The 21,780-nt window shown below is 41.7% G+C and overlaps 2 protein-coding genes across 2 annotated transcripts in view; both read left to right on the forward strand.

The window, feature by feature from the left end:
• Positions 1–6,383, forward strand: part of LOC148163748 (uncharacterized) — a 52,569-nt gene extending 46,186 nt beyond the window's left edge. Inside the window, exons 3-4 of the mRNA XM_088025718.1 lie at positions 375–447; positions 6,179–6,383. Coding sequence (XP_087881844.1) covers positions 375–447; positions 6,179–6,383 — 278 coding nt within the window. The remainder of the gene's footprint in view (positions 1–374; positions 448–6,178) is intronic.
• Positions 6,321–21,780, forward strand: part of TUBA1C (tubulin alpha 1c) — a 32,254-nt gene continuing 16,794 nt past the window's right edge. Inside the window, exon 1 of the mRNA XM_088026055.1 lies at positions 6,321–6,336. The gene's annotated coding sequence lies outside the window, so the exon portion shown is untranslated. The remainder of the gene's footprint in view (positions 6,337–21,780) is intronic.

A 21,780-nucleotide genomic window follows, 5' to 3' on the forward strand; every position in this document is an offset into this window, starting at 1 on the left:
AAGGCGCTGGGACTGCCCAGGGGCTGGAGAAGGGGCACAGATCTGAGCTGCGGTGGGGTACATTTCGTTCTTGGTGGACTAGGTTGGGGGGTGGGGCACTGATTCCAAGGGCAGAGTGACAAGGTCAGCCTCACCTCTTATCTCTGTTCTTGGCAATAGCCAGTCTAGCTAGAAAGAGCAATCTGTCAAGTCTAATTAGAGTAGAACAAAGTGAACAATGGGCGCCCAGCTCTAAACTGACAGCCCAGTTGAATGGGGTGGAGGAGCCCGGGTGGGATGTGTGCTTTGTGTGTTTGGAATTGGTTCCTTCAAATGGATCCTTTCCAAACTCAAACGCAAAACAACTTAAACTGGATTCTTCTTTGCTTCACCAGAAATCTTCAGGTCCCTGCGCTTTTTAACACAGGCACATCCAGCAAAAGTAGAGAACCTGGCTCTGTTTCAAAGGTGAGGCTGTGATTGAACATAGTTATATCCTGCATGGTCGGCATGGTGCTGTGTGCATGCAACTGATATTTATTCATCTGCTCATGTTTCTCTTTTGTGTCTGATTATATTGGTGGTGCTAGTGTTTCTTTGATTATTTTTGAGACCCTTTTTCTTATAAGGCATGTAATTGGATTCTGGAAATTTCAGAACAGCTTGAAATTTTAGTAGGACCACAACTAAGCACATTTAAGGTGCAAAAAAAATGTTAATGATATTTTTTGACTTGTACTTTAAATGGTCTCTCTGATTTAGGTATTTTAGTCCTTGCATCAAAAGTAGGTTTCACAGGAAAAGGGTATGTTGTATACACAAATCAAATGAATATATTCTTTAAAATAAATACATGAATGCAGGTTATTGGAGCTTAAAAACTATGCATGTTCATAATCTAAAGCCTCAAATAATGGAGACCTATGATCAGCAAGTATTATATTGAAGACCGATGGCTTCTTCATTTAACTCTGCCTCAGTGTGGGGCATACTTAAAGGTGTGAGAAAACATAATTCTCTAAAGTGGGAGGGAAAGAATGGGAAGACAGTCAACACAAACATAATTTATAAATTCTAAGTCTCAGTCTGCATGATTTTGCTCTTCTTTCCTGTGTGTAATCTCAATCCTTGAAACATCCTATGACGTGTGTTACTGTTATCTTAACTCTGCAGATAAGGAAAGTAAGGCCTTGAGAAATTAGCCCAAGGTTACAGAGAAATGCAGAGTCAGGCCTTGAACTTCGGCTGGCTGGCTCCAGGTCTAATGTACTTCTCAGCACCGTTTCTCGTAGAGTTAGGAGATATTACATCTTAGAACTCACCCAATTCATAATAATAATGCCAATATGAGAACTCTCTGCTTATCCCCTGGTCTCTTATGGACATGTGCAAGGCAGTGGATTTTGGTCTGGAGGGTTTTGTACCACTTACGGTACTTTACCATGTGTTGCTAATCTTTTCACCGTGTGTTGCTAATCTTTTCTTTTCCAGCAGCAACACTTGTTTCTTTTCTGCTCTTTCCTTTTTTTTTCTTTTACATGTACGTTATTTGAATAAATCATCTTGTAAAAGATAAAGTCAGCCAATGCTATGTACCTCACCCCAGGCCTCAGCCTCTTCCCAGGAAAATCAGTTGTCAATTTGGGGTATAACCAACTGTTTGCTACGTGTTTTTGCATAGATGTGTGTGTGTAATATTGTTTTGTGTCTTTTAAAAACATACATGGTACCATGCTGTATTTTTTTATTCTGCAGTTTGCTCTTATTATTTTTGGCAACCTACTATGCCTGTGGAGATCACTTCCTGGCAGTATGTTTCAACGTAATTCATTCTTTTTAATTGTTACATAGCATTCTGTGCATTGTCACTGTTTCCTCTCTACCTTGCCTCTGCTTTTGAAATGACTTAGTGGCAGGCACATCAGGTCAACATTAACCATATTTGGATTTATGGCGCAGGGAGGGACAGCCGTAAGCTTTATGGTTCATGGAGTGTTAATAAGTAAGAAAGGAAGGGAGTGAAGGAAACCCCTACACCAGCCCTCTGGGCTGAGGTGAGAGGCTGAGGCAGGTGTGGTGTTACCTACCAGTACATTTGTTACCTCTCAGCTTGGAATTTTAGCATGTTGTTGTTGTTGTTCTAAACCCACCTGTTCTCCAGAGATACATTCCTTATCTATATGAGCTAATAGTAACATACTTGACAGAGTACTATGAGGATTAAATGAGATAACACAGAGAAAAGAACATCAAAACCATGAAGACTGAGACATGTCAGTTATGAATTGTGTTTGCTTATTACCCGCTTCCCTCTTTCCCTCCCACCTCAGATATGATGTCGTGAGGCAATTCTGCAAGGAAGGGTAGTTAGGGAGTGGAGCTATAAATGGCGTTATTTGATATTCTGGAGCATGAATGTGCCTCAAGGCGTGGATTCTGAAGACTGACTTATCTCTGGACTCAAGTCCTGATGAAGCTATTTATTGGTTGTCTGGTCCACAATATTGTGTGGTAATGTTTTGTCATATGTAAAATAAGGGCAGTAATAATAGTAAACTTAGCCAGGGGTGAGGTATAAATGGATAACGTATGTAAAGTACGCCTATGGTTTCTGACATATCGGAAAGCCAGCCACTGTCATCATCCCATCAGCCAGAGAAGCTGCGATATTTCCACTTCTATATTCTGTCCATGAAGTGTCACTCCCCAGTTTCCTCAGATGTGAGGATAAAGCCAGGCCTAATCCCAAGATTAAAGCACAACCATTCATCGCTCCTTCAGTCCATACTCTTTTTGTTTGTTTTTTTTTTTTTCTTAAAGCAGCTCTTTCCTGAGCACCTACTGCATATCTAATACTCTGCTGGGTACTGCGTGAAACATAAAGGGCAAGGGCATGACAGGGCTCTTTCCCTCCAAATGCTTCTGGCTATTAAATTGAAGTGCCTTAATATACAAGGTTAACACAGGAAAGGACCTGTCAGATGAAAGGCATTCTGTAATATGCTGTCTGGGTAACAGATAATAATATAAACACAGGGTAGTAGTATGAATATACATGCCCAATGACTATCAGAATTTTCTGTTAATTACAAAGGCATATATACTCCCTTAACACCTGCTTATTCGTTCCTTATGTAGCCTCAGAATTATTTTAGAAGCTCACCTGGGCCTCACCTGTAGAACTTGAGCCATTAAATTAGCTGCTAACGTGGGGCTGGTTTCCTGGCTGGGGGTTGCTCTCACTTCCTCTTGAGAATGCTAGAAAGAATGAAGTCACCAGGAACTGGCAGAGAGGAGCTGCTCTCTACTCAGCCTAAGTCCTGACTGAGTAAAAACATGCAGATTTTCTGTTATTCTGGACCAAATAGCCAATATTTAGTGAGCAGATAAAATCCCCCCGAAGTAGGAACTTTCGTAAAGAGCCTGAGGATGCCACATAAAGGGACTGAAAGCACTTACTTTGGGGGGGGGGAATTCCCAAGAAGTAAACCGACAGTATTTCCAAAACGTCACCCTAGTCCTTCTCAGCCCAGTAAGCTTTCTCTTGACCCACAGAGCCCATTTTCTGTTGTGCGTGTGAACCCATTCCAGCTGGCCCACACTGGACATCGAAGGCCACCTCAGCTGTCAAGCACAGAAGCCATGCGTGACTTTTGATTTAAGAATCAGTTCAGGCAGCAGATGCTCTGAGGGCTCGGGGAGTGGCATGCCTATTCCCGAGACAAGCACCCTTTGTCTTAATTCACGCTTGAATCTGGGATAGAAAATTCTGAATGTTTCTACTTTGAAAGGAGCTATGTTAAATCATTCTTATTAGAAAAAAGTCACTTATGGCATAAAAAGGTGTGATTTGTCAGAGAGGCCTTTGCTACTGCTTAAGGGATTTCTTAGCAGACAAAGAATTTGCTCACGAAAATCATAACTCCGGTGAGAAAGAGATTCTGAAGCATAAGGTGCAGGACATGTAGTTATTAGCTTAAGTGGGATTCAAAACATTCTTTCTCCATTACCCCTTTCTGAAGGTGATATTTTTATTTTTATTCGATAAAGAGGGGCCCCTCTCTGAAATTTTTGCCTCGAAACCCAGAATAAAAATGTACAGCATGTTAGAATTCTAAAAGTAATTTGATCCTGCATTTCACCGAGTTCAGGGCTCCAGAAATATGCTGTCCAAATCATTATTGGTGATTATTTTATTTTGCCCTTATACAAGAGGTGAAAGCAGCTGGTGTATGAGACTTGCAAGAGAGCCCATTTTCCAAAGAAGAACAAAGAGAACTGAGGGAGAAGCTGCTTTGCTTTGTCTGAGCCAACTCCCTCAGAGGATTGCAGCAGGAAAGGCTCAGAGCTGTATCCCTGCCCATAACACTTGGTTCAGCAGTCCTGGAGATGTGGGGAGACCTACCTGCACAGTATTAATGTTATCAGCTGCCCTGTTCATGTATTGTCTCCCTGGAGGACACTTTTATAACACAGTAACACTTAGGGAGACATACCCGCCTTTACTTCCGTTTCTCTGCTGATAAACAAATGTCAGGCTTCCTCTTGGATCTTGTCCCTGATTCACTAAGTTACTATATATTCATTGCTCTCCTTTGTGTTCCAAACACTGAGCTCTCAGTGCTCATCTGGTTGGCTCCAGGTTGTGAAGGCTGCAGCCCAAGTCATCAGTACAGGACTTGGGGGCTCAACTTCCCTCTTCAGTACCCTCAAGAAGCTTTGTGTTCCAGTTAGTTACCTAATTAGTGTGTTTCTGGTGCTACTGGACAAAAGAGAGGGCCCTGTTTTGAGCCAGAGCCCATAATTTATGCCTACAACTATACCCTGATGGGAGATGGGAATTTTCATGTCAGAGAACAGGGACCTGAAGATAAACAGCATGACTAATCCAAAGGACTAGTCCACCTATGGGTCTTTACTCCCTTACTGGAAGAAAAACAGAGATGTGCGATTTTTACACTTAATGCACTGAATCTCTGCAAGTGGAAGGGACTTAGCGCATCATTTGGGCAACTGAAGGACGGGGCTCTACTGGAGAAAGCATCAGCTAATGAGGGGCAACATAAAGTTCCTTGCAGCATCAAAAAAGGGGAAGCTGCCCTTTGGCATCATCTTGCAGGTTACAATTCCCGGCAATGGCGCAGAAGCGCAACCCGTCATCTTCTTTCTGTGGGCTTCAGCCATAGGGGGAGAAAGGTGGTGCCACAACTCTCTCCCAGTGGATGCTGATGACGTGTTCTAAGCAGATGATTGCGGAGGCTCCTGTCAAATGAGTGAAGAGAAAAGGGAAGTGGGGAGAGGAGGAGGGACTCAAGAAACACCACTGCAACAATCCTGGAATAAAAATGAGGGGCCGTTATGGGAAATGATAAGAACATTCACCTTGAAACTCAGTGCCTTGCCCGGTTTTTCCAATTTGCTTCTGATAACCACTTATAATATTTTGTAAATAATTTAAGGAAGGTTGGGATAAACGAAAGAGAGCTCCTATCGGGTTCTATTTTCCCTCTTCTTTAGGATTGTCTTAAATAACAATTATCCTTTTTAGCTTTAGGAAGCATTAAAAACAGTCAAGCCCTTTGAAACATTGTTCCCCAAAACCATAATGGGCCTGCACGTTTCCCTTCTCGACAGAAAGGCTGCTCGGGTTGTGCCCATCACTTTCGGTTTCGTTGGGTAGGGGGCTACATCGTGCAGCATCCTGAGTGCAACGGTCTTTGGAATGTCGGCTCGGTCTAAGCCGACCCGGTAGCGACGCCACAGCCTCTGGCGAGATCCGCGCACTCTCCCTTTTCACCGGCAGGCGGCGCTGCTTTTCGCGGCCACCGCCCCGCCCCGCCCCTCACGGAGCTCCCTTCGGCGGCGGCTTTGGGAGGTTGCCCCGCTCTTCTCACTCCTTTCTGGTGTTTTCTCGAGGCCGACTTTCTTTGTTCTGCGCTGCCTGCTAACGTTTCTGAACCACCATGCCCTTGTGACAGTTGTTACTACTAAAAACTTGCTTCTTGGGTCCCCTGAAAGAATGGAAATCCTAAAAAAAACATGTATTGGGGATTGCGTAATCACTGATTTTTTTTTTAAACTTCAAATGCGTTTCAACTTAGTCAAATAAAAAGAGCCTCTGACCCGACATAGAAGGCAATATATGTTAAAAATTAGAACGCTTAAAAAAAAAAAAAAATCCCCTTCCTGTTTATTCTAGACTCTTCTACCGTGTAGAGAGCGGCTCGCGAAAATTCAGCTGCGGCTCCATCTGCTGGGCGCGCCGCGCCGCTGCAAGGCCCTGCCCGGGGAGGAGAGGTGGTCGGCTGCGGGTGGAGAAGGCCCGGCCTTTTGTCCAGGAAAGGCCCTGGCACCAAGGTAGCGTTCACATGCAGATCTGCTTATCTAAAAAGAGACTAAACTAACCCTCTGCAAGAAAAGGGGTTCCGTTTTGAGGAGCCCTCAGGCCTAAATATACTGGCATGTGTTATATGGGTGTTCTCTTAGGAAAACCTGGGGCTTCAGGGAAAAGAGGAGGCATAATTCATTTCATTACACCCCCACCTCTCTCAGGTGCAGGGCTGAAAACTAAAACTGTGTTTTTCATCAAGGCACACGGGGTGGTATCAGGGACAGAAGTCAAAATGTATTTGTTCTCCTGAATTTTGCTGAATGGAAGGAATTTCAAAGGTGAAGAGGGTGACAGAAATAAAATTAATCTGGGAGTGGGGACGTGTTAAAATGTGGCCTTGGCTGTGGTTTGATATAAGGTCACTAAGCCCTGTACCATTTTCCACACTCTGGAGTCAGTTCTGATTTACTTGAAGATTTTTCTATTTAGGAGACTTCAGGCCCTTTTCACCCAAAGGTCTAAACCCATTTGCAAATGCATTTATATACATACTTCAGCACAAACTTGCATTCACCATTGTTGCAAACTTTGTTAAAGGCCATAATCAGAAAATGCTGAGGGGTCTGATAGAAAGCAGAGTTTTAGAGCAGAATTACAGTTGGCCCACCCATCTGGAAAAACATGGTATCACTGATAGGAAACATTTCTAATGGAAAAAATGTTTAGCAATCATACTTCTGACCCTCCTGAGATTGATAATAACTTCCTAGCAAAAGTGAATTTTTGTATTCTGAGATAAGTTTATAATGGCTTTCCTGAAAGATGAAGTAGCTTTACCAACAATATCATCTGTGGGAACGTAACTGGTTAGGTTGTCCTTGGGGTCCATGTCATGTGACTTGCACAGTCAGTGTTTTATGATGACATCCTTTGATGCTTCGATAACTAAGCCCTCGTGGATGAAACTTCCCTGATTTTACTGCCACAGTGAATAGTTTCATCGAGAAAATGTTAACCCTCCACATGGGCACCTGAAGAAGATACACAGCTAAGAAAACAGATGAGAAGTAAAATAAAAATCCATTGCAATGATGCGTGGGTGGACTGTATCAGAGAACTAGCAGGCTGAGTGTATTTTCTGTTTTGAATGAACGAAGAGTTATTGGATACCAGATTGTGACCAGTATAGGAAAGATTTGATGGCTGATGGCTACATCTAGCATATTTCTCTTCTACTAATGTATTTATAGAGGAGAGTCTTTCATAGACATAAATTGCTTGATAACACATCAGCACTGTGAGTGGCGGTATGAAGCGGAGAATTGAACATCCCTCAGTGAAGGTGCTTTCGTGGCCTCTGGCTCAGGACAGTGAGGGAGAGGAAGAGGTGGAGCAGTGAGGAACCAGATACCTTAAGCCCTCACAGTCTTTCCTCTGTTGTGGCACAAGGCAGTCCCTGAAAACTGAATGTTTTATCTTCTGTGCTTCTCCTTATTTCCTTATTTGTTTAGAGGGTGCCTCCATACTTAGAACAGAGCCACATATATAAACCAGACTTACCAGACTTCCCAAGAGTATTCATTTAGCACTATTTCTGGTGAACCTAGTATAAAAAGTCTGCCCATTCCCCAAGCAGTTGAGCCGGGGGTTCAAATATTTTGTTTTTGGAAAAAAAGCAAGGGAAAATTTTTATAGAGATGACCTCTCCCTTGACTTTCAGTCTATTCTAAGTTGGGCTTTTGAGAGAATGTGACCAGTATCTCAAGAATATGAAACAGATTAAACCTGGTAGAAATTTCTTTCTGCACCCCACAGCTAAGTAAGCATGTCTCTCCTGGTCAAAATCCTGACTTCACAGAGGAATTGCTTTGACACTGTCAATTAAACTCACTTTTGTTCTCTCAGTATAGATCAGTCCTCTTCTTTCCCCTTCCTGTAAAATGTCAGGCTAACTCCTGCTCATCAGTGGGTTTTGGCTTTCTGGTCACTTCCTCTGAGACTTCCTTGACCTCCAGGGGAAGAGAGGGTGGCCCTGCTGAGTTCCCAGAACCTCATGGCTCCCCATCATAGCTCTGTAATACTATATTGTCACTGCTTATCTGTCTCCCATAGTAGACTCTGACATCTATGAAAATGGGGCCACGGTTATCATTATGTTCATTTTCCATCCTCAGTACCTAATTAGTGCCTCAGATCAAGCAGCTGTTAGGTAGGAATTCAACACACGGAGGTGGGAGGGAAGGGTATTTCCGAGGGAGGAACTGACATGAACACATACATAGGTGTAGATCTGGGAGAGTGCCTAGGACCATGACTGGTTTGGCTGAAGCTTGAGGGGGACTGACAGGAGAGAGGAAAGCGTAGTTGTGAGTATTGTGAATGTTAGTTTAAGGCAGTGGTCATCAGAAGATGAAATAGTTGCAAATGTTGAAATTTCTGGTGTATTGTGTATCGGATAAGTGCTTTGCATATTTTCATCAAAAACATGGAGCCATAGATCTGGCCCATTCCACTTGTGGAATATCACTTAATTGGCAAAACCAACCTAACATGGCTAAACCACTCAGTTAAATACTCATTTTCTGTCAGAAAAAGTTTAGCTTCATTTTCTAATTAAAAACACTATATTCTGGGGATGCCCGGGTGGTGTAGTTGGTTGAGCAAGACTCTTGGTTTCAGCTCAGGTTGTGATCTCAGCGTTGTGAGATCGAGTGCCACATCAGGCCCTGCACTCAGCATGGAGTCGACTTGGGATTCTCTCTCCCTCTACTCCTCCCCCCTCTCTAAAATACATAAATAAATGGTACAAAAAGATTTTTAAAACACTATATTCCTACAAGTCTTCCACCACCTCACTTGTGACTTCTAATTCTAAGATAGCCATGGTCTGCAGTCCAGAGGCTTGCCTGTTATTTGTCCAGGGAGTGAAATAAAGTGCTGCCCTGTTGGTGTTTCTTACTTGGCTCTCAAGAAATTCTCCCTCAAGGGGCGCCTGGGTGGCTCAGTTGGTTAAGTAACTGCCTTTGGCTCAGGTCATGATCCTGGAGTCCTGGGATCGAGTCCCACGTCGGGCTCCCTGCTCAGCAGGGAGTTTGCTTCTCCCTCTGACCCTCTTCCCTCTCGTGCTCTCTATCTCTCATTCTCTCTCTCTCAAATAAATAAATAAAATTGTTTTTTAAAAAAAAAGAAATTCGCCCTCAGGTATACTGCATTCTCAGATTATACCTTCATTTGGGGACAAAGCACAGTTCAGATGGCTCAGGGGCGCCTTTCTGCTGTGCAAGGCCAGAGCAATTGGGAAAGGGGAGGTAGAAAAAATAAACCAGCTCAATGCCAGCCATTCCTAGACAGATCACTTTCAGGAGAGGGTACATTTTGTAGTTGGGAATCTGGAAATTGACCCTTAGTGTATACACTTGGCCCTATACTTGTGACCAGTATAGGAAAGATTTGATGGCTGATGGCTTCATCTATCATATCTCTCTTATACTAATGCATTTGTGGAGGAGAGTCTTTCATAGACATAAATTGCTTGATAACACATCAGCACTGTGAGTGGCGGTATGAAGTGGAGAATTGAACATCTTGGCCCTCAAACAAGGCAGGGTTAGTAGCGCCAACTCTGAACTCCCGCAGAACTTAACTACTAATAGCCTACTGTCGACCAGAAGCCTTACTGATAACATAAAGCATTGATTGACACACATTTTGTATGTTATATGTATTATGTACTGTATTCTTACAATAAAGTTAGAGAAAAGAAAGTATTATTAAGAAAACCATAAGGAAGGGCAAATACATTTACAGTACTGAGACAAAATTCACATATAAGTGGACCTGTGCAGTTCAAACCCGTGTTATTCAAGGATCAACAAACCCCAGTTTGAAAGCTGTGTTTTAAAGAAGCTGGATTTTATCCTACAGACCAGTGGTCTCCAGAGTGGAGTATGCAAGGTACAGAGAGAAGATATTACAAATTCTATTTATACTTTTTTTATGTCGTCCTCTTAAACTTCCTATATTGGTAGATGCTTATAATTTATATAAGATAGAAGTACAGTTTTGTTTTGTTTTTTAAGATTTTATTAATTTATTTGACACAGAGAGACACAGCGAGAGAGGGAACACAAGCAGGGGGAGTGGAAGAGGGAGAAGCAGGCTTCTGCTGAGCAGGGAGCCCGATGCGGGCCTCGATCCCAGGACCCTGGGATCATGACCTGAGCCGAAGGCAGACGCCCAATGACTGAGCCACCCAGGTGCCCTGATAAGAGTACAGTTTTAAAATAAATTACATGTGTGTCTATTAGAGGATATGTAAGCATTAGTTTGCTGATAAGCACATGCAATCAAAAAAAAAATCTGAGGACCACATTTCAAGTACAGGGGAGAATCACTGAAGGTTTCTGAGTAAGGGGGTGAACACAGTGTAATCATTGACTGTAGGTGACAGCAAGGAACAGGACCAAGCACGGAGGCGGATGCACAGAAGTATCGCCCTTGCCTTCGCAGAGCTGGCAGCCTGGCTGACACAGGAAAAAACAAATAACAGGAGTGAATAATAATAGCAAATAGTGCATTGCTAATTAAAGGGAGGCCAATAAGGAAGACATTTTAAAGAAGACAGAAAGACATTTGTTTTTTATTCTGTTTTTAAACATGCATTTCCTGCAGAAAGAACTGAACTTTCAGCAAGGCCCTAAATGGTGATGGCCTCGCCACACTATTTTTATTTCAAATTCCAAGCATTCTGTTTGGTCATGTTCCCTCTTCTCCATCCTTAACCACCAAATTGATGCTTTATTTCTGATTTGGGGGGCCATGTCCTTTAGTTCTTAGAAGAATAAACACCTAAAAATGTGAGTTTCTCATTAAGAAGGATTTATATCTGTAGTCCTTATCTTTCAGAAACCCTCAAAGGTATCATGGTTAAAATGTCCAGGATAAAAGAAGTCAGAGAAGTAATTTCAGTAGCTTCCCTATTTTTAGAAATTTTACTATACCCAAAATTTCCCAGAGAGGGATTTTAAAAAGTTCCCAAAGAACACCATAATAAGGCATAATAATACCTTAGAATTGTGTATAATAGATCCAATCTCAAAGGATTTTCACGATCTTACCCTTGCATGCCCACCATCTATGTGTCCATTGAGTGTAAGGGCTATTGAAAGGTCAAGAGGCGTCCCAGACTCACAGTCTGTGCAGGAGCTCAGGTCTCCTGACAAACACTGTTGGAAAGAGCCCTGAAGTGTCCACCCAGATGCTTACTCAGATCCCACTGTCCTCACAATAACACCATCGGCATGATTTTAGCCATGGAGTAGAAGAGAGAACAAAAACTTGGAGAATAGAAGCACACTTGCCAAGTGCACAATTACTAAGTGGCAGAACTGGAATTCAGCCCAGGTCTGTCTTACCCAGAACCTGTTTCAGTGCCTGGGAGGCAACTGATCGTTTTTGATGGGACAGTTTCAGTAGAGTGGTAGAGGTAGCAGACAGATTACGCAGTGTTTAGTCACTTCTTATTCATCAAATATTTGTTGAGGAGGGTGGGACTTCCAGTTATGGCAGAGTGAAGGGGTAGGCAAATCCTCTTCCCTTTGTTTTTTAAGATTATTTATTTATTTATTTATTCATTCATTCATTCATTCATTCATTCATTCATTCAACAGATAGAGACACAGCAAGAGAGGGAACACAAGCAGGGCGAGTGGGAGAAGAAGCAGCAGGCTTCCTGCGGAGCAGGGAGCCTGATGTGGGGCTCGATCCCAGGACCCTGGGATCATGACGTGAGCCGAAGGCAGATGCTTAAGGACTGAGCCACCCAGGCGCCCCGCAAATCCTCTTCCCTTAAAAAGCCATTACAAAGCTGGAAAAGATGGATGAAAACAACTATTTTTAGCACTCTGGAGATAGATCAAAGGTATATAACAATATGAGGAGTGCTTTTGCTTGAACAACTGCTAAAATTCAGTACTAACAGTGGGAATCTGTGGCACCCTCACCAGGGGATGTTCCCATTTTCCAGCCCTCTGCCCAGCCCAGTCACCTGGAGATCTTGCCAAGGTGGGGAGATGCTGTAGGACCGGCAGCTTTGCTGCCACAGCCAAAGAGGGCTCACTTGATTTGGATCAGGAGCAGGCCAATGGGTCTACTACCCTGAAGTTACAGTGGTGGTGGGGCGAGTTCATTCTTGGATGGTATTGCACACATTTACAGCTGAGAACAGAAGGTCCAAGATCATCACATACTCCTAGCTGACCTTGAGGATTCATGCATGGAGGAACTGTGAAAGGGCCCAGTGGAAAATAAAAGTAAAAACCTGAACTTCAAATGGGCTCCCCTAACGGCCCCCCCCCAACAAATTCATTATCAGAGGACGGAAGCCTTATTGGTTTGAGGTGTTTGAGCATAATTTCCATCCCATGATCGGCTGACCATGGGGCTAATGAGACATAGAGGTGACCCCTATGAAGCCAGACAAAAAAAAAAAACAAAAACAAGAAAAAAGCTGAGATAGGAGCAGCCACACGCTTCAGAGAGATGTATTTCATAGGTTTAACCTAGGCAAATTACTAAATGCATGACACAAAAGACAGCCTTGAGAGAGAAAATCGGGATCCAGAGTTGCTACAATATATTATTTTAAAAATTCCAGTTTTCAATAAAATATGCAAAGAGATAGGAAAGTATGACTCATTCTCTGGAAAAGTAAAAGTCAATAGAAATTATTTCTAAGTGTCCCCAGGAGTTGGATTTAGCAGGCAAAGACATCAAAGCATTATAAGTATGTTCAAAGAACTAAAAGAAATCATGTTTAAAGAATCAAAAGAAGTGGGGCACCTGGGTGGCTCAGTCGTTAAGCGTCTGCCTTCGGCTCAGGTCATGATTGGGATCGAGTCCTGCATGGGGCTCCTTGCTCAGCGGAGAGCCTGCTTCTCCCTCTCCCTCTGCCTGCCTGCCACTCCCCGGCTTGTGCTCTCTCTCTCTCTCTCTATCTCTCTCTCTGTGTCAAAGAAAGAAAGAAAGAAAGAATTTTTTTTTAAAGATTTTATTTATTTATTTGACAGAAAGAGACACAGCGAGAGAGGGAACACAAGCAGGGGGAGTGGGAGAGGGAGAAGCAGGCTTCCCGCTGAGCAGGGAGCCCAATGTGGGGCTCGATCCCAGGACCCTGGGATCATGACCTGAGCCGAAGGCAGACGCTTAACGACTGAGCCACTCAGGTGCCCAGTATTAAGAATTTTTTAAATGTAATTTCTAGAAGAGAAAATAAGCAATAACTGAAATAAAAAAATTTACTAGAAGGTCTCAAAAGCAGATTCAAGATGGCAGAAGAAAAGAATCAGTGAACTAGAGAGAGATTCACAGAAATTATCCACTGAAGAATAAAAAGAATAAAAATTGAAGAAAAATGAACACAGCCTCAGAGACTTGTGAGACAACATCTTACATACCAACATATGTGTGATGGGGGGTGCCTGGGTGGTGCAGTCAGTTAATGTCCAACTCTTGGTTTTGGCTCCGGTCATGATCTCAGGGTCATGAGACTGAGCTCTACCTGGGCTCAGCCCTCAGCAGGGAGTCTGCTTAAGACTCACTCTCCCGGGGCACTTGGGTGGCTCAGACTTTCCCTCTCCCTCTGCCCCTCCCCCTCACATGTACACACTCTCTCTCTCTCCCAAATAAATCTTTAAAACAACAACAACAACAAAAACAACATATGTGTAAAGGGAGAAGAGAGAAAGAGTCAGGAAAATTTTGAAGAAATAATGTCCTCAAACTTGGCAAATTTGATGAAAAACATTAATTTACATATCCAAGTAGCTCCACAAACCCAATTAGGGTAACTACAAAGAGATCCACACCTAAATACAAGATACAAACTGTTGAAAGCCAACAACAAAAAGAAAATCTTTAAAAGCATCAAGAAAAAACCACCATCATGTATAATGGAGCATCCATCTATCTGTCATCTATCTATCTATCTATCTATCTATCTATCTATCTATCTATCTAATCTATCTATCTATCATCTATTTATAGATATATCTATATGCCAAAAATATATATGGCTAATTTCTCACTTGAAACAATGGAGGCTGGAAGGCAGTGGAATTGCATATTCAAAGTGTGAAGAAAAAAACTATCATCCAAGAATTCTATATCCGACAAAAACTCCCAGATAAAGACATCTGAGGGAGTCTGTCTGTCTCTAGTAGAGCTGCCCTACAAGAAATGCTACAGGGGGTCCTTCAGGCTGATAGGAAAGGACACCAGATGGTAACTCAAATCCACAGAAGGAAATAAAAAGCACTGGAAATGGTAAATTTGTGGGTTAGTATAGAGACTCTCTCTATATATTTTCTTATTTCTTCCCCAAATTTCTTTAAAGGATATGAAATTGTATAAGGCAATAATTATAACACTATATTGATGGGTTATGACATATGCATGTGATATATATGACAATGAACAATATATAATATAAATATAATATTGTTATAAAGATATATGTGAGATATATAATAATAGCACAAAGGAGGGGAAGAGAGAGAGTTATATTGGGAACATTTCTATATTTTACTGAAATTAAGTTAGTATTAATCTGAAACAGATAAGGGCGCCTGGGTGGCTCAGTTGGTTAAGCGACTGCCTTCGGCTCAGGTCATGATCCTGGAGTCCCGGGATCGAGTCCCGCATCGGGCTCCTTGCTCAGCAGGGAGTCTGCTTCTCCCTCTGACCCTCCCTGCTCTCATGCTCTCTCTCTCTATCTCATTCTCTCTCTCAAATAAATAAATAAAATCTTTTAAAAAATCTGAAATAGATAATATTAAGATGTATATTATAATCCCTATAGTAACCATAAGAAAATAACTAAAAAAAATTTTAAAAATCTACATAAGAATTAAGTGGCACACTAAAAATATTTATTTAACACAAAAAGTGGCAGTCAAGGAGGAAAAGAGACATATACCAAAAGAGTAAATATAAGTCAAGTCACATCAATAATGTAATTAATTGTGAAAGGTCTAAACCTCTCAGTCAAAAGCAGAAATTGGCAGACTGGATAAAAAAGTAAAATCCAAACATAAGATGTCTACAAGAGACACCTTAGATTCTAAGACATCAATAGATTAAAAGTTAAAGGGGGGCGCCTGGGTGGCTCAGTCATTAAGCATCTGCCTTTTTTTTTTTAAAGATTTTATTTTATTTATGCAACAGAGAGAACGTGAGAGAGGGAACACAAGCAGGGGGAGTAGGAGAGGAGAAGCAGGCTTACCGAGGAGCAGGGAGCCCGATATGGGGCTCGATGTGGGGCTTGATCCCAGAACCCTGGGATCATGACCTGAGCCGAAGGCAGACACTTAACAACTGAGCCATCCAGGCACCCAAGCGTCTGCCTTTCGCTCAGGTCATGGTCCCAGGGTCCTGGGATTGAGCCCCACATCGGGCTCCCTGCTCCTCGGTAAGCCTGCTTCTCCCTCTCCCACTCCCCCTGCTTGTGTTCCCTCTCTTGCTGTGTCTTTCTCTCTGTCAAATAAATAAAATCTTTAAAAAAAAAAAGATTAAAAGTAAAAGGATGAAAAAAGATTTTACTAGGATATAGTAACTAAAGGTGAACCAGAATGACTATAATAAAATCAGACAAAATAGACTTAAGTCAAAAAAAAAAATGCTACTAGAGACAAAGAGGGATGTTTAATAATGATTAAGAGATCAATTCATCAAGAAGATATAATAATTATACATATGTACATAACAGATCTGCAAAATACATGAAAGAAAAACAGGAGACTTCAATACCCCACTCTCAATTATGGATGGAACAACTACATAGAAAATCAGGATCTAGGAGACTTGAACAGCACTATCAACGAACTTGGCCTAACTGTCATCTATGGAACTCTGATTAACAACTGCAGAGAATAGACATCCTTTTGAAGCACACATGGAACATTCTCCAGAATAGATCATATGTTAGGACATAAAATAAGTGTTCAATAAATTTAAAGTGATTCAAATTTTAAAAATTCACATCATGCAAACTATGTTCTCTGACTACAGCAGAATTAAATTAGAAGTCAACAACAGAGAGAGCGCCTGGGTGGCTCAGTCAGTTAAGCATCTGCCTTCGACTCAGGTCATGATCCCAGGGTTCTGGGATAGAGCCCCACATTGGACTCCCTGCTTGACGGGAGGCCTGCTTCTCCCTCCTACACTCCCCCTGCTTGTGTTCCTGCTCTCGCTGTCTCTCTTTCTGTCAAATAAATAAATGAAATAAAAAAAAATATATGGGAAATCCCAAAATATTTGGAAATTAAGCAGATTTCTAAATAGTCCGTGGGTTGAAGAAGATACCACCAGGGAAACTTAAAAATATTTTCAACTGAGTAAAAGTGAAAACACAACATACCAAAATTTATGGAATGCAGCTAAGAAATGCTTTGAGGAAGACCTACGTCAGAAAAGAAGAAAGTTTCAAATCCATAACCTAAGCTTCTACCTTAAGAAAGTAAAAAATTAAGAACAAAAGAAAGAAAGTAAAATATAAGAGGAGCAGCTAAACCCAAGGCAAGCAGAAAAGGGGAAATAAAGGTTAGAGCAGAAATCAATAAAATAAAAAACAGGAAAAACAATACAGAAAATCAATGAGCCAAATGTTGGTTCTTTGAAAAGAGCTACAAACTTTTAGGTAGATTTACCAAGGAAAAAGGGAGAGAGGAGACACAAATTACCAATATCTGGAACAAAAAACATCAGTGTCTACCCTTTAAGAATTAAAATATTGTAAGGGTATATTATGAACAACTATGTAGCAAAAAGACAATTTAAAGGAAATGGAAAAATTCCTAGGAAGACAAAAATTACCAGTACCAATTCAAAAGAAAGAGAAAATCTGAGTAAGACTTATATCAAGTAAAAAAATGATTTAATATTCCAAAATTTTTCCACAAGGAAGAGCCCAGTCCCAGATGGTTTCACTTGTGAATCCTACTAAGTGTTAAAAAAATAAATAATACCAATACTTGACAATTTCAAAAAACAGAGTAAGGAATACTTCCTAGTTCATTTTATAAGGCTAGTATTATCCTGATACCAAAGCCAAAGACTGTAAGAAAAGAAAACTACACTTCAGTATACTTTATGAATATTGATGTAAAAATCCTCAACAAAATATTAGCAAACTGAATCCAGCAACATATGAGAAGGATTATGTACCATTGCCAAATAGGACTTATCCCAGGAACTCACTGTTGGTGGAAAATCCTAAAATCAATTAATGTAATACATCATATTAATAGGATAAAGGACAAAACCCACATGATCATCTTAATACATGAAGAAAAAATATTTGACAAAATCCAACCCATTCATGATTAAAAACTCTCACAAACTAAGAATAGAAGGGAACTTCCTCAACCTGATAAAGGCCATCTACCAAAAACCCACAGTTAGGGGCGCCTGGGTGGCTCAGTTGTTAAGCGTCTGCCTTCTGCTCAGGTCATGATCCCAGGGTCCTGGGATTGAGCTCCGCATTGGGCTCCCTGCTCTGTGGGAGGCCTGCTTCTCCCTCTCCCACTCCCCCTGCTGTGTGTTCCCTCTCTCACTGTGTCTCTCTCTATCAAATAAATAAATAAAATCTTTAAAACAAACAAACAAAAAGATCCACAGTTAACATCCTGTGTCCATCAGCTGATACATGACTAAACAAAATATGTTATAATCATATAGTGGAATATTGTTCAGCAATAAGGAAGAATGTAATACTGATACATCTGCAACATGGATTAACCTCAAATACATGCTAAGGGAAAGAAGCCAGATGCAAAAGACTACATATATGATTCTATTGATATGAAATGTCCAGAAAAGGAAAATTTATAGAGATGGAAAACAGATCAGTGGTTACATTGGGTAGAGAGCAAACTTGACTGGGCTGTATGTCCATGATGGGCTGGCAGTTGATGAAGGAAATGATGGCATCCATCACAGAGATAGCTACCATAGATGGGAAGCCATGAGAAACCTTTAGGTAGAGAAGTGGGTTTTTTTTTTTTAAGATTTTATTTATTTATTTCTCAGAGAGAGAGAGAGCACAAGCAGGGGGAGAAGCAGGCAGAGGGAGAAGCAGGCTCCCCACTGAGCAAGGAGCCTGATGTGGGACTGGATCCAAGGACCCTGAGATCATGACCTGAGCTGAAGGCAGCCATAGTTGGATATAAAGGTCTGGAATTCTGGAAAGCTTTCCAAGTTGGAGACATATGTATGTATCAGCGTATGGAGAGTATATAAACCAAGAGCTGGATGAGATCAACAAAGGAGCTGGTGGATAGGAATGAGACCTTGAGCCCCTGACATTAAGAATTTAGGAGAACCAATAGGAAACAACAGTGGAGACAGAAAGGGCAACCAGGAAGAAAAACCCAGAAGAGTCCTGGAAACCTAGTAAGGAAAGTGAAGTGCTTCACAGTGATCAGCAGTGTCAAATGATGCTGATAGGTTCAATAAGATGAAAACTTGAGAACTGACCCTTGGATTTGAGGATGTGGAGGTCATGGACGACCTCAGCAAGAGCAGTGTTGGAGAAGGGGTGAGGGTTAAAGGCTGATTCCAGTGGGTTCAAGGAATGAGGGGAGAGAAACTAGAGGTAGTGATTGTAGATAGTTCTTTGCTTTCTTTCTTTTTTTTTTTTTAAGATTTTATTTATTTATTTGAGAGAGAGAATGAGATAGATAGAGCATGAGAGGGGGAGGGTCAGAGGGAGAAGCAGACTCCCTGCTCAGCAGGGAGCCCGACGCAGGACTCAATCCTGGGACTCCAGGATCATGACCTGAGCCGAAGGCAGATGCTTAACCAACTGAGCCACCCAGGCACCCAGTTCTTTGCTTTCAAGATGAGGAGAAAAATGGGATGGTAGCCATAGGCAGAAGTGAAATCAAAGGTCGTTTCGGAGATGGAAGAATATGTCTTTATACTAAAAGAAAACAATGAATAGAGGGGGGAAATTGATGCAGGAGACAGAAAAGAGAATCACTAGACAACTATCCTTGGATAAGCAAAGATGGGACGTAATATCCAAGTGGAAAGACTGGCCTTGAATGAGAACATGGACAGGTTAGTAGCTAGAAGACAGGCAAGAATACATGGGTTAAGTCACGAACAGGTAGCTTGTTAAGAAAAGTCATCCCAAATTTGGAAATAGGCAAACAGGATTACTGGGTATCTTTTTTAGCTGTACTCGTGTGAGCTCGAGCAGGCCTTCTGGGGATTACCTTATTTTAGTGGGGCAGGTACCTTTGCTTCACTTTCTATTTACCATTGATGAGGATATTTTGCAATTCTGTTTCTACAGAAAACTTAGAACGGTGCAAACAGTTCTTGTGTGACAGAAATGTAAATTACTTCTGACCTGGGGAATAGAGAACCTCATAGGTCCTGGGGTTTGGGGTTTTTTTAGTTGTTGTTGTTTGTTTTGTTTTTTGCCTTGTAGGGCATTAACCACTTTTGTATCTAACCTAGCAGTCTTATTCGAATATTTATAAACACGTTTCCTGATGAAATATATCAACTCCTATTCCTCAAATGTTCTTTGCAACAGCTTTATCTTCCTTCCTTTCTTTCTTTTTTTTTTTGGTTTCTTAGTTAATAAATCATAGCCATATGTTTATTCTATATTTGTATGAGTCATAATTTTAACTTTTTGAAAGTTATATTTTAACAGTTGGTGAGGGTTTGTGGACAGTCTCTTCTGATTGCATTTATTTTCTCAGGATGCAAAGTTATGAACTGAGAGTGGGAATGGGGAGGAAATTTGGGGGGGTTGAGTGTTGTGAAGAAGATATCAAAAGACTTTTTGGAGAGTGGGAAGGTGAAGAGACTAAGGGAAATACACTATGACCTGTGAGCAACGTAAGGCCCACTGGAGGTTCCTAGTCATGAATTATAAATGGCTCTGTCAGCATGCCACAGCCATGCCTGCAGGCACAGGGTAGGCAGGGTTAGATTTAATCAGGTTTGAGGTTTTGCTAAGTGAGCACAACAAAGAAAATGGAGCAAGGGAGTTGCAGGTGTAAGCAAGAGTATGATTATAGTGATGGACCATGAAAGGAGGGATGGGAGGACACAAGGGGGTAAAGGACAGGGAAAAGGTGGAAGGGTCAATGGCTTGTCAGTCCCACTAAAGAGGCTTTGTTGGAATTGGCTTCCTCTTGCTGGAAAAGTGGAGGTGGTGATTGGGTCCTGGGATTGTTAAAATTGAAATCGTGATGAGGGGGCAGTAGGGGTGGGGATGCTTATTGGAGCTAAGGAGTGTATGGGAAGATGGAAAGAAAAGCACAAGTGTGACTAAAAGGGACGAGATCTAGGGTAGTAACTCAAGCAGGAAATGACACTGTGTGGTTTAGTCCTAATTTGTCCTAATTTGTGTAGACAAAGAGTGAAGGGTCAAGAAAAAGGGGTTATTTATCAAGATCCAAGGGGCTGTGCGCAGGAATAAAAACTAGGGCACAAGTGCATGGGATTAGTGTTAATAAAATTGGAGGGGACCCTAATGAGATAAGAGAACGGATAATATCAGGAACAATAAAGAAGCAGAGACATTTTGTTGAGGATGGGATCAAAGCTGTTGGAGCTCAGGTGAGATCCCTTAATCCTATCACTAAATTAGGAATCTAGGTTATCTGCTATGAGTGAACAGGTAAGAGTAGATTAGGAGTTTAAAGGACATAGAAGAGGTTGGGAGTGGCTGGTTGCCTTGGGAAATGAGTAAAAGAGATGGGTAAAAGAAATCATACGGCAGAGAAGGATGTGAGAAGTCGAAGTCTTTGAGGAAGCTGAGAGAGTATCTGAATTTCCTGTGTCTCGTAAAGGTGGAAAACACAATAAGCTTCTTATATGGGTTAACGTATATAATTTACATGGATTACAAGGTTGATCACATAGAAATTTTACTAGTGTTTGCCACGACAAGCCCTACAACAATGGTACCCTCAAGCTCCTCTGGAGCTCCACATCCCCATACTCACCACTTAATACTTACTTAACTAGCCCTCGCAATTTACGGGTTCTGAAGGTATCCAGAACTCTCTACAGGAAAGCCAAAAACAATCTTACTTCAGCCTTATGTCAAAAAAATAAACATAAGTAACCCCCCACTCTGGTATTTCCTATCACGATGACCAGCCCAGGCTCCAGAGATAGAAAACTCAAAGCCTTGTTGTCCCTCACTCCTCCTGATCCAACTACACACCAATTTCTACACTGTGAACGCTTCTCAAAGCTTGCTCGTCCTCCTATTAGGATCGCTTGCAAACTGTCCAAAATCTTAGGGGGTTTACAGATTCCAAACTGGGACATGGGGGAGTGAGGCAGAGTGGTTGTGGTCCCCCTCCAGGCATCGAATGGGAACCAGCTCTCCCAGGCCAGGTTCTCTCTCTCTCTCTCTCTCTCTCACACACACACACACACAC

This window comes from Eumetopias jubatus, unplaced genomic scaffold (genome assembly GCF_037043125.1).
Source record: "Eumetopias jubatus isolate StellerSeaLion01/CBP00866 unplaced genomic scaffold, mEumJub1_p1.0 scaffold_8, whole genome shotgun sequence".
NCBI lineage: Eukaryota > Metazoa > Chordata > Mammalia > Carnivora > Otariidae > Eumetopias > Eumetopias jubatus.